The sequence below is a fragment of the Pongo abelii genome, chromosome 13, assembly GCF_028885655.2.
Source record: "Pongo abelii isolate AG06213 chromosome 13, NHGRI_mPonAbe1-v2.0_pri, whole genome shotgun sequence".
Lineage (NCBI taxonomy): Eukaryota > Metazoa > Chordata > Mammalia > Primates > Hominidae > Pongo > Pongo abelii.
Genome location: NC_071998.2, coordinates 101,503,259 through 101,516,445, shown reverse-complemented (window position 1 = coordinate 101,516,445; position 13,187 = coordinate 101,503,259). Strand labels below are relative to the sequence as shown.

Below are 13,187 nucleotides of genomic sequence, written 5' to 3'. Positions count from 1 at the left end.
CAACTTGAAGACTTTAGAAAGCATTAAATTCTGTCAGCACTCCCATCTTAAATGTCTTATCACTATGTACCTTTTTACTTCCCTTTTATCTTATAGCTTTCCAAATCAGTCATTTTTTAAATGCAGTCACTGCTTATTTATATTTACGTACATGTCTGTTAATTTTTTCACCACTATTTCTTTTTGCATCACACTCGTTCCATTTGAGTTTCATGTTTCTACTTCCTGAAGATGTTCTTTGCATCTTTTCCAGCAAGAGTCATGAATTATACAGTCTGTCAGAAACTAATAGTATTTTGCCCTTGCTCTTGAATTGTAGTTTAGCTGAGTATACAAATCTACACTGACAATTTTTTCCGTAAGTATTTTGAAGCTATTATTCCGTTGCCTTATGATTCTAATGTTGCTATTGAGAATTCCATTATGAGTCTAATTTAGTGATCCTCAGTCAAGGACAATATTGCCCTCCAAGGATATCTGGCAATGTCTGGAGATATTTTTGGTCGTCACAACTGGGGGGAAGATGCTACTAGCATCTGATAGTTAGAATCTAGGAAAAATGCTAAATATCCTACAATGCACAGAACAGTCCTCCACAACTAAGAAGTATCTGGTCCACAATGTCAGTAGTGCTGAGATTGAGAAACTCTGGTCAAATTCTTGTTTCTGTATAAGTAATATATTTTCTCTTTGGTTACTTTTTTAAAACTTGTCTTTGTTGTTTTAGTGTTTCACTATGAGATGACTATGGTGTATTTATTGTCATTCATCTTGTTTGGGACTCATTGTACTTCTTACATCTGAGAATTTACATCTTTCACCAATTTTAGAATATTCTCAGTCATTTTCACTGCAAATATTTTGTTTCTCACTTTCTCTTTTATATCTTTCTGGATGTCTTACTAGATATATGTTGGGCCTTTTCATTCTATTTTTCATGTTAATTAATCTCTCACATTTTTCATCTCTTTCAAAACCTATTACATTTGGATAATTTCCTCATATATTTCTTCCAGTTCACTGATTTTTCTTCTAGTATCTGTAGTCTGTTTTTGAATATGTCCGTTGTTTTTAATTTTTATGTTCCACATTTTTATTTCCAGAATTTCTATTTTTCAAACATTTCTTTTTTTATAGTCACTTTTAATAGAATTTTGAGTCTTTCTTTTGTCCTTATTTCGGCATACTTATTTCATACTATTTTTTATATTTTAGAACTTTTTTTCTATTATCTCACTTATTGGTGCTCTAACCTTGCAGTTTTTTCTGTCTGCCGACCCATCTGTGATGGAAAACTTGTGTGTGTTATAATTTCAGATTGTGCCCTTATAGTAAACAGGGCTTGTTTTATCTATGGCAACCCCTTATTTTCTGAGTATGTAGATTTTTTTTCTACCAGGTGTTTCAGTAGTATCACCAGCCAAGAACCTAATTTTACATTAATTTATCAATTTGAAGATTTTTCCATACAAAGTGAATGGCATAAATTCTAAACTCCAATCCACGTGAGGTACAGACTCTGCTATTGCTCTCTGTTTTAACTCTGAGGCTATATTTTCTATCATCTCGACTTCCCTTCTTTGTCTAATCCAAGGTCAACCATAGCATCCATTCACAAGTTTACTTTTCTGTTTGTAATTTCCTCTTCATTTCTGGCACATGGAAATTTCCTTTCTTGTCAGCTCAGCTATGCATTTAAAATAATTTCTGTTATAATTCATCAAGTATTATAGAGGGAGGGTTTTCAGATTATTGTATAGCAGAACAAGAAGTCAGCACTCATCTTATCTCTCTTTACTTATTTTCTATTTCTTTCCCCCACGGAGTTGATTGGCATAGGTCTACATGCCCTGTGTCTTGTTCCAGTCAAGGATGGCATCACTCTGTTCAAGTCATGGCCTTTGTAAAATGTGACCTGTCTTACTGTCTTCTTCCACTTCCCAAGATGCTGTTGGCCTTATTAAAGTTTATTTCCTTCCCCAGTCCCTCTTAACTGTCTCCTCCCTTGGGGCTGCCTACCGCGGACCATTGCCCTGCACACAATGTAAGCCTCCTGGGCCTTATATAAGCCACATGCTTACCGTGTGTACATACACATTTTTGCATCTGTCTCACTGTGTTTTCCTCCTATACCGGGTGTTGTACTTTTCATTGGCCTTTCCTTGAATTATAAGGGCAAGATCCACTCTCAAGCTTAGGACAAAAACGCAGAGACTTTAGGAGACTTAAGTGATATAATGAATGCCAGGGAAAGAAAGAAGCAAGAAGTCTCATTTCTGTGTCCTACCCTAAACTTGGCCTTCCAAATTCATCTTTTATCAAAACATTTATCTTTTTTAAACCTTTTATCAAAACCCTCAAACCTAGGGGATTTTCAGTTGTTTGCTCAAATACGTAAGTGGTCATTTGTTTCTCATTTTCCTTTTCCTGCTCATGTTTATACTCCTTGGTGAGAAACTTAGAGGGAAGAAAGGGTTATTGCCACCCTAAAATCCTAATTAAATTTTTCCTTTTGATTCTTCTCAAATATAAACTTCTAAATGCAATTGTTAGATACGTTCAGACAAAAATATTTATGATTATTGAAAACATAATTATTGATGCTGACTTATGCTTCCTGTTGTTCTTATTAAATTGCAGCTGTTTAAATATCTAGTAGGCTGCTCTTTTAAGGCTCTTTTGCTAAGACAGAAGAGCTAATAATGCATTTGGGAGCTGTCTCATAAAGCTCTCCAGGCACATGCTCATTAGTAAGCTTCTACCCAGTGTGTCAATCAAATCATTGCAAATTGCATCTGAAAATTATTCTTCCCATTTTCAAGGGATTTTTTGTTATGATTCCAGAAAAATGCAAATTTGTTCCAGCCAGTTTATCCTACGATGTGTTCTTCTAAAGCATCACTGTGAAATCGATAGGCTATTATTCCTTGGAAGTATAGAGTAAAACAATTTGTTTTATCATGTGTATATCATGGTTTTTAGTAAATGTGTGCAAGAGTGTCCCCAATGCCTCTTGAATGAGAATACCAAATGCTACACAGAACTTAAATATTCCATCGTTTTAGATTTGTACCAGTTCCAATTTTTCCTCCTTTTGTAGGAAACATTTAAAGAGCATATCTCATTCTTTGCAGAAAACTTTATCCTTCTCTAAGTGATTCTTTAATAAAATAAGTGGGTAAAATATGTCCCCTGTAAATTTTAACACACATTCAGACTTTTAACATCATGAAATAGTGCAGCAGTTTTATCAGAGACCAGTTATAGTGCTATCTATCTACACAATAGCTAACAATTAATTTCTCCTTTTTTGTTATTTGGAAACCATACCCTTCTTTAGCATTTTTTTTTTTTTGAGACAGAATCTCACTCTGTTGCCCAGGCTGGAGTATAATGGCACAATCTTGGCTCACTGCAACCTCCACCTCCCGGGTTCAAGTGATTCTCCTGCCTCAGCCTCCCAAGTAGCTGGGATTACAGGCGCCTGCCACCATGCCCGGCTAATTTTTGTATTGTTTAGTAGAGACGGGGTTTCGCCATATTGGCCAGGCTGGTCTCGAACTACTGACCTTAGGTGGTCCACCCACCTCGGTCTCCCAAAGTGCTGGGATTACAGGCATGAGCTAATGCGCCCTGTCTTTAGCATCTTAAAAGACTAACTGATCGATTTTAGAAGATAGATACTTATTTTTAATAAACTCCTATCCTCATTTTCATGGGATAAGTAACCTAGTTATTTAAAGCAGTGGTATCCCTATCACTCAGGAAATTACGAGGGCTTTAGGAGCTCTGTGTCAGGTACTGGGGGGAAAGAGAAAATATGTATTTCTTATGATGTGACACAGTTAATCTATTCCTGCCACCTCTTCATCAAACATAACAGTAACCCAGTCAAAAAATACACAAGATCCTAGTTTTTGCCTCTCGCTTTTCCAGATGCTTGTATGCCATTCCTTATTATTTGTAAATTCCCAATATGTTCCCTGGCTGTGTCACACTCCCATTGGCTAATGCTACTTTTCTGTCTTGAATGATTCCTCTTCCACTTCTTCATGAAAGAATCATGACTCCCCTGAAGAGCCATTTTATTTGTGAGGCCTTTCCTCCCCTTCCCATTCTTCAGAATCAGTCACTTCTCCCGTAAGCAACCACCATAGATGTGAAGAGACCTACAACACACCAGGTAGTTGATGGGGTGAAGAGAACAACAGAAGTGTAAACAAGTAAATTCATTTTTGGCTTTGCATCTGTGCACTAAAGAAGTAACTCTGGCACATAGCAGGGCTTTTAAGAATTATTTAAGAAGAACTAAATGTTAATTGAGAGTCATCAAGAAAAGTCAAGATCTTAGGTCAGATCAAAAGCTATTGTAGGTCCTAAGAAATTATGGGTAATGTCAGCAACGCATACATTAAATTCATTTATTCAAAAATTATGTATTTAGTGGTGATCTTCCATTAAATCATAGAGCAGCTTTGCTGTGATTTTCCATTAGGGATAAGTAGTTGGTGGAGATTTTCCAGAAGCTCAGGAGTCAGAGGCCTAACAAAGTGCTGCCAGATTATAAAACACAAATTCTTGTATTTTCAAGAGACTTTGAAGAGTCTACAAGCTTCTGGAGGCAGATACTTCTCCCTCAAAGTAGCTGATCCCATGAAATGAAGAATTTTATAGACGGCACAATGGACCCTTATAAATCAGGGATGGCTAAGGCCATGTCTGTGAACTTCAGCCAATGAAATATGCTAGCAACATCAAGGAATTCATGAAAATAATGATGCATGGTTCAAAGTGTGCACATGATGTCAATTGTGCTATAAAACATCAGAAGCCTCAACAAAGGGAACTTCTACCCAAAGCACATCCTACACAAGAATCGTAGAATCTAGGTACTCAGACCAGGATAGATTTTTTAATAATAAAATTAAATTATGCTCTTAGTATATTTTCTGTGTATACCTTCCTGAATTCTCTTAGATAGAAGCCATCTACAAGCTAAGTTCAGATCTTCATACAAAGAACTGAGCCTATCTAAAGCAATGAAATGCAGCAGGCCCTAACTGGGGGCTGTACTCAACTATTGGGGATGTCTGAGTATTCATTTTGAGACCATTTCCGTCCATAGCATGATGTGTGAACTTAGGTAAGGTGGCTGGCTTATAGCTCTGCTGATACACTGTTATTTTTTTCCTGATTTCTCTGTCTTTTATAGATTTCATAAATATTGCCAGTTAGGATGAAGGAATTTCAACCTCTCTATAATAGCTGATACTTTATAAAACTAAAAGAGATCTCAGGAGAAATATTTGCTAACTAATGAATTAATCTTTGCTAATGGGTGGGTCAAATAATTTGTATTAGTGACACTGCAATACAGTTTGCCCAGGACACCCAGAAAGTATGATCTAACCTGCTTCACTTTCAAAACAGAGAGAGAGAGAGAGCGGTGCTGTGGAAAAGGTGTAGGTGTTGGAATCTGATCAACCAAATTCCGATCCCAATTCTGCTGCTTATAGCTGTGTAACTTCAGGCAAGTTTCTAAGCCTGTCTGAACCACCATTCACTTTATTTTTTTATAATGAAGAAATCAATATGTCTAAGCAGGATTAAACTAGGTACTCAATTATTTTATTTCCCTTACCCTTCATTTGTATCAAAATGACAAGCTAATCAGGTGTTAGAGATTTTTTCAAAACTCCGTCAATTTTCTGCTCAGTAAGAGAGCAATGATGAAAATAAGCATGACTCAAATATAATTATTCTAATACTGCATATCCTAAACTTTTGTTCTGTCTCATTGACAGAGCACTTGAGAGTAATTTTAGATTTTTGTAAGTCATCAATCCATCATTATATATGGGCAAACACCTGTGCATAAAGAAATTACTAAGAAAAATTTATTCATACTGATTGAATAGCAGAGCCATATGCAGAAGACACCTTTTAACTCTAGCCACGTGGGGTAAAGGTTTAGGAGACATTGGAGACTGAAATTATAATCACTGTTTTAAAATTCTCTAGGTGTCGGTACATAACAATGAGCTATATGTAGGCTAAATATGGCATTGTACATTATAGCTTAAGAACAAACAATAAAGACAAATGCTAAAATAAAGTTAAAACCATCTAAAGGCAGATAGAATTCCATATTTGAGTCAAATAGCACCATATAGCTTACTCCTCGATTTAATTTTTTAAAATGTATAGCAATTTAGAGTTCCTTAAGTAGCAAAAAATCTTAAATCCATTTCCCTTTCTGAACAAATATTAATATCACAATGTATTGACATATCTCAAATCCAAGTCATTTGATCAGTAAGCTCAATATTCAAAGAGTCAATATTATTTTTATTTTAAAGATAAAGTCATTGTTGGGAAGATTTAAATGTTTCTGAACAAACATTAAAATCACAACGTATTGACATATCTCAGGTGAAAGTCATTTGATCAATAAGCTCAGTATTGAAATAGGAAATATTAAAGATAAATTTAAAGTCATTGTGGGAAAGATTTAAAAAATAAAAACAGAAGAAGAAGACACACACACTTTTTCTCAAATATTATGCTTAGTTATTCTTTCTTTCTTCCCAATCTCATAGCTATACTCTTGCTGGTCCTGACACCATTGAATGTCTGGCCGACGGCAAGTGGAGCAGAAGTGACCAGCAGTGCCTGGCTGTCTCCTGCGATGAGCCACCCAATGTGGACCACGCCTCTCCAGAGACTGCCCATCGGCTCTTTGGAGACATTGCATTCTACTACTGCTCTGATGGTTACAGCCTAGCAGACAATTCCCAGCTTCTATGCAATGCCCAGGGCAAGTGGGTACCCCCAGAGGGTCAAGACATGCCCCGTTGTATAGCTCATTTCTGTGAAAAACCTCCATCGGTTTCCTATAGCATCTTGGAATCTGTGAGCAAAGCAAAATTTGCAGCTGGCTCAGTTGTGAGCTTTAAATGCATGGAAGGCTTTGTACTGAACACCTCAGCAAAGATTGAATGTATGAGAGGTGGGCAGTGGAACCCTTCCCCCATGTCCATCCAGTGCATCCCTGTGCGGTGTGGAGAGCCACCAAGCATCATGAATGGCTATGCAAGTGGATCAAACTACAGTTTTGGAGCCATGGTGGCTTACAGCTGCAACAAGGGGTTCTACATCAAAGGGGAAAAGAAGAGCACCTGCGAAGCCACAGGGCAGTGGAGTAGTCCTATACCGACATGCCACCCGGTATCTTGTGGTGAACCACCTAAGGTTGAGAATGGCTTTCTGGAGGTAAGAGACGAATTAGCAAATGGTCTATGGCTTTTGTCACAGGGCCCATCGATACATAAACAAAACAAATAACTGAGTCCAAACACTGCCAAGTTCACTAAGGCATGGAAACTGGAATTTACTATTATCACTAACAAAGAATCATGATAATCTTTTTAACATTTTCATAATTAATTCATCTCTTGATGAATTAATTTATCTGCCTAAGGTTGTGAATCACTTTCTGGAGGTAAGAGACTAATTAGCAAATGGTCTGTGGCTTTCATCACTTACAGGGCCAGCCCACTGTGATGAACCCACTATTCAGAAGCGGGGCAATGAACAAATTAATTATTGAAAAAACAGAAATGGCTAAAATCTACAGGTAGTGAAGACTGGAAAAAAAATTAGTGAAGATGATTATGAATCTTTAATATATAACTTTCTGCATTTTACTAGTGTATAGGCATTTCAAGTGCTTTGTGGCAACAGCTTAGCCCTAAATAGGAAGTTAGAATAAACCAATTTTAATATAATATTTTGTTTTATAGAGGTTTTTCAGGATGGATATATGCTTTATTTTATAGAAGGCAAGATCTAAATGGGACCTAGAGAAATATAATTTTAAATGCTTAGACAAAAGATAGGGTAAACCAAATAATGTAGTTTTTACAATTCTGTTTTGGTAAACCTAAAGGTAATTTCACTGTGATGGACAAAAGTTCAGTCCAACCCAAATATGTCCTGCTTTCACACTAATGTGTGTCTTCTCAATAAGCCTACCAAGAAAATAGGAATGAGAATCTATTCCCCCAAATCAAGGGCCATTTGAAATTGACCATATTCTAATTAAACACTTTTTTAAAACCCACATATATACACGGTACAACCTTTTCTCCTTTACATTCAAAATAACAAAACAACAGTAAAAGCCTTTTATTTAAGACTTTTGCTTAGATTTAGTAGCTTTTCATTGGAAGAGGGTATAGAGTGTAAGTAGAGAGGTGTTCATTTATTAATTTAACAAATATTTCTAGAGCTCCTACTTGGTACCAGGTACAGTTCTAAGAATCGGCAACCTAGCATTTAACAACACAGATTAGATGCGTAATGGCATGGTGCTTACATGCATGGGAGACACACAAGCAATGCATAAACAAAATGAGTAATTTTATTTGTTTATGACCTGTTATATTACATGTGTTTGAATTTTGAGATCATGAATATTAATTTTTTGTTTTAAAAGATAGAAAATTCTTTATTTTCTATTGTGTTATAGCAGCAATTTTTAAGAAATATGTTAAGACATACTCATAAAAATATTTTATTTGCCTATTTATGATCTAACAACATTAACAAATACATGCTCATTGTTTATGTGCTTCTTTACTAGCATTTCTTTGGGCAGAAAGACTTTTTTTGAACTGAGTAATTTATCATTTTTAGTGTTGCCTCATCAGTTCACCAATCGATATATAGATTACTGATCTTTTACTTTTTATGGGCTCAACACTGTAGTAAAGATTTCTGCAATGGGGATTACTTAATTTGATTTTCTCTTTTTCTTTCTTCCCTTTAGACAGAGTCTTGTTCTGTCTCCCAGGCTGGAGTACAGTGGCACAATCTCAGCTCACTGCAACCTCTGCCTCCTGGGTTCAAGCGATTCTCCTGCCTCAGCTTCCCAAATAGCTGGGATTACAGGCACACACCACCATGCCTAGCTAATTTTTGTACAGGTTTCACCACGTTGGCCAGGCTGGCCTCGAACTCCTAACCTCAAGTGTTCCTCCTGCCTCGGCCTCCCAAAGTGCTGGGATTGTAGGCATGAATCGTCATGCCCAGCCTAATTTGACTTTCTACTATTATTTTCACTTATTAAAAAAAAATAGAATGGACCTATTGGAAAAACCATAAATCATTATTTGCTTATATCCTAATTGATTCATTTTAACATAGACCTTTTAGTGTTTTTTTTTTTTCACTATCCAAGGATTTAGTTAATGCCATTGTCTGTTATACAAATCGCACTCACTTGCTTTCTTCCTATTGCACAGCATACAACTGGGAGGATCTTTGAGAGTGAAGTGAGGTATCAGTGTAACCCGGGCTATAAGTCAGTCGGAAGTCCTGTATTTGTCTGCCAAGCCAATCGCCACTGGCACAGTGAATCCCCTCTGATGTGTGTTCCTCTCGACTGTGGAAAACCTCCCCCGATCCAGAATGGCTTCATGAAAGGAGAAAACTTTGAAGTAGGGTCCAAGGTTCAGTTTTTCTGTAATGAGGGTTATGAGCTTGTTGGTGACAGTTCTTGGACATGTCAGAAATCTGGCAAATGGAATAAGAAGTCAAATCCAAAGTGCGTGCCTGCCAAGTGCCCAGAGCCGCCCCTCTTGGAAAACCAGCTAGTATTAAAGGAGTTGACCACCGAGGTAGGAGTCGTGACATTTTCCTGTAAAGAAGGGCATGTTCTGCAAGGCCCCTCTGTCCTGAAATGCTTGGCATCCCAGCACTGGAATGACTCTTTCCCTGTTTGTAAGATGGTTCTTTGTACCCCACCTCCCCTAATTTCCTTTGGTGTCCCTGTTCCTTCTTCTGCTCTTCATTTTGGAAGTACTGTCAAGTATTCTTGTGTGGGTGGGTTTTTCCTAAGAGGAAATTCTACCGCTCTCTGCCAACCTGATGGCACCTGGAGCTCCCCACTGCCAGAATGTGTTCCAGTAGAATGTCCCCAACCTGAGGAAATCCCCAATGGAATCATCGATGTGCAAGGCCTTGCCTATCTCAGCACAGCTCTCTATACCTGCAAGCCAGGCTTTGAATTGGTGGGAAATACTACCACCCTTTGTGGAGAAAATGGTCACTGGCTTGGAGGAAAACCAACATGTAAAGCCATTGAGTGCCTGAAACCCAAGGAGATTTTGAATGGCAAATTCTCTTACACAGACCTACACTATGGACAGACTGTTACCTACTCTTGCAACCGAGGCTTTCGGCTCGAAGGTCCCAGTGCCTTGACCTGTTTAGAGACAGGTGATTGGGATGTAGATGCCCCATCGTGCAATGCCATCCACTGTGATTCCCCGCAACCCATTGAAAATGGTTTTGTAGAAGGTGCAGATTACAGCTATGGTGCCATAATCATCTACAGTTGCTTCCCTGGGTTTCAGGTGGCTGGTCATGCCATGCAGACCTGTGAAGAGTCAGGATGGTCAAGTTCCATCCCAACATGTGTGCCCATAGACTGTGGCCTCCCTCCTCATATAGATTTTGGCGACTGTACTAAAGTCAAAGATGACCAGGGATATTTTGAGCAAGACGACGACATGATGGAAGTTCCATACCTGACTCCTCACCCTCCTTATCATTTGGCTAAAACCGGGGAAAATACAAAGGAGTCTCCTGCTACACATTCATCAAACTTTCTGTATGGTACCATGGTTTCATACACCTGTAATCCAGGATATGAACTTCTTGGGAACCCTGTGCTGATCTGCCAGGAAGATGGAACTTGGAATGGCAGTGCACCGTCCTGCATTTCAATTGAATGTGACCTGCCTACTGCTCCTGAAAATGGCTTTTTGCGTTTTACAGAGACTAGCATGGGAAGTGCTGTGCAGTATAGCTGTAAACCTGGACACATTCTAGTGGGCTCCGACTTAAGGCTTTGTCTAGAGAACAGAAAGTGGAGTGGTGCTTCCCCACGCTGTGAAGCCATGTCATGCAAAAAGCCAAATCCAATCACAAATGGATCCATCAAAGGAAGCAACTACACATACCTGAGCACGTTGTACTATGAGTGTGACCCCGGATATGTGCTGAATGGCACTGAGAGGAGAACATGCCAGGATGACAAAAACTGGGATGAGGATGAGCCCATTTGCATTCCTGTGGACTGTGGTTCACCCCCAGTCTCAGCCAATGGCCAGGTGAGAGGAGACGAGTACACATTCCAAAAAGAGATTGAATACACTTGCAATGAAGGGTTCTTGCTTGAGGGAGCCAGGAGTCGGGTTTGTCTTGCCAATGGAAGTTGGAGTGGAGCCACTCCCGACTGTGTGCCTGTCAGATGTGCCACCCCACCACAACTGGCCAATGGGGTGATGGAAGGCCTGGACTATGGCTTCATGAAGGAAGTGGCATTCCACTGTCACGAGGGCTACATCTTGCACGGTGCTCCAAAACTCACCTGTCAGTCAGGTGGCAACTGGGATGCAGAGATTCCTCTCTGTAAACCAGTCAACTGTGGACCTCCTGAAGATCTTGCCCATGGCTTCCCTAATGGTTTTTCCTTTATTCATGGGGGCCATATACAGTATCAGTGCTTTCCTGGTTATAAGCTCCATGGAAATTCATCAAGAAGGTGCCTCTCCAATGGCTCCTGGAGTGGCAGCTCACCTTCCTGCCTGCCTTGCAGGTGTCCCACACCAGTAATTGAATATGGAACTGTCAATGGGACAGATTTTGACTGTGGAAAGTCAGCCCGGATTCAGTGCTTCAAAGGCTTCAAGCTCCTAGGACTTTCTGAAATCACCTGTGAAGCCAATGGCCAGTGGAGCTCTGAGTTCCCCCACTGTGAACACACTTCTTGTGGTTCTGTTCCAATGATACCAAATGCGTTCATCAGTGAGAGCAGCTCTTGGAAGGAAAATGTGATAACTTACAGCTGCAGGTCTGGATATGTCATACAAGGCAGTTCAGATCTGATTTGTACAGAGAAAGGGGTATGGAGCCAGCCTTATCCAGTCTGTGAGCCCTTGTCTTGTGGGTCCCCACCGTCCGTCGCCAATGCAGTGGCAACCGGAGAGGCACACACCTACGAAAGTGAAGTGAAACTCAGGTAAGACCATGGCTCTAGAGTCTCCAAGGGGTGCAGGCAGGAAGATTATAAAATGAAATGTGATAGATCAAAAATTTTGCTGATTGGGAAGAAAACATCATCTCTGACCTGCTCGCCAAACACTGGTGCTTTTAACACTTGGCTTTATTCTACCTACAATTATGTAGAAATCCACTGAGTATAAAAATAAATCGATACATTAGAAACATGTCTGAAAAAAAGTAATTATCATGACTATCATATTCTGTTGAGCTTCATGAAACCAACAGCAAGATCCTCTAACTAGCTTGAAGAGCTCGAATCATGAAGCTGTTTTTTATACATCAGGATAGTAAATTTCTTTATGATTATAACTTTGTGATTATATTTACACATGCAAATACTGGGGACATAAGGCAAAAAACTGAAGAATTCAGGCCATGATCATGCCAAATAATCAGGATTAAAAGAAATATCTTATGTAAAGGACCTAGAACAGCACTTGGCACAAAGTAGGTATTCACAATACATATTAATTATGCTGTATCTGAGTCCATTTTGGACTGTCTAGAATTTCCTGAACTGTTAGCTGTTTATAGAATAAAAATGAATTCAATAATAATATTATCCACAATAAGGTAAATAACATCAAAAACACTTAAAGTAATTTTAGTCTTGACTGACCTTTCATGTGGATAACTGAGAACTGATCTGGTTATTACTGGTTTTTTGTTTTTTGGTTTTTTGAGACAAAGTCTTGCTCTGTCACCCAGGCTGGAGTGCAGTGGCATGTTCTTGGCTCACTGCAGCCTCAACCTCCTTGGTTCAAGCAATCCTCCCACCCCTGCCTCCCAAGTAGCTGAGACTACAGGCATGTGCCACCATGCCCAGCTAATTTTGTTTATTTTTTATAGAGATGAAGTCTCACTATGTTGCCCAGACTAGTCTCAAGCTCCTGGACTCAAGTGGTCCTCCTGCCTCAGCCTCCCAAAGTACAGGGATTACAGGCATGAGCAACCGCACCCAGCTCAACTGGTTGTTATTGTTATATTGGTGTTTTTGCATGGCAATGCCATCCGCCTGACAGTAGAATCAATATGTTCCACAAAATGTCTACTGA

General features: G+C 39.0%; 1 protein-coding gene and 1 long non-coding RNA gene across 13 annotated transcripts in view; one reads left to right on the top strand and one right to left on the bottom strand.

The window, feature by feature from the left end:
* Positions 1 to 13,187, top strand: part of SVEP1 (sushi, von Willebrand factor type A, EGF and pentraxin domain containing 1) — a 202,477-nt gene that overhangs the window by 157,472 nt on the left and 31,818 nt on the right. For all 6 annotated transcript variants that reach the window (XR_008509939.2, XM_009244733.4, XM_054520420.2 and 3 more), the window contains 2 exons: positions 6,600 to 7,272; positions 9,306 to 12,088. Coding sequence is in view for 5 of the 6 variants with exons in the window: in XM_009244733.4 (XP_009243008.4) it covers positions 6,600 to 7,272; positions 9,306 to 12,088 (3,456 nt within the window). In the remaining variant the exon portion in view is untranslated. The remainder of the gene's footprint in view (positions 1 to 6,599; positions 7,273 to 9,305; positions 12,089 to 13,187) is intronic.
* Positions 6,331 to 13,187, bottom strand: part of LOC112134913 (uncharacterized) — a 151,675-nt gene continuing 144,818 nt past the window's right edge. For 6 of the 7 annotated variants that reach the window (XR_010136584.1, XR_010136581.1, XR_010136587.1 and 3 more), the window contains one exon: positions 8,401 to 12,064. This is a non-coding gene — a long non-coding RNA (uncharacterized LOC112134913). Of the gene's footprint in view, positions 12,065 to 13,187 lie in introns of all 7 variants that reach the window. The other variant, XR_010136579.1, reaches the window with a different exon arrangement.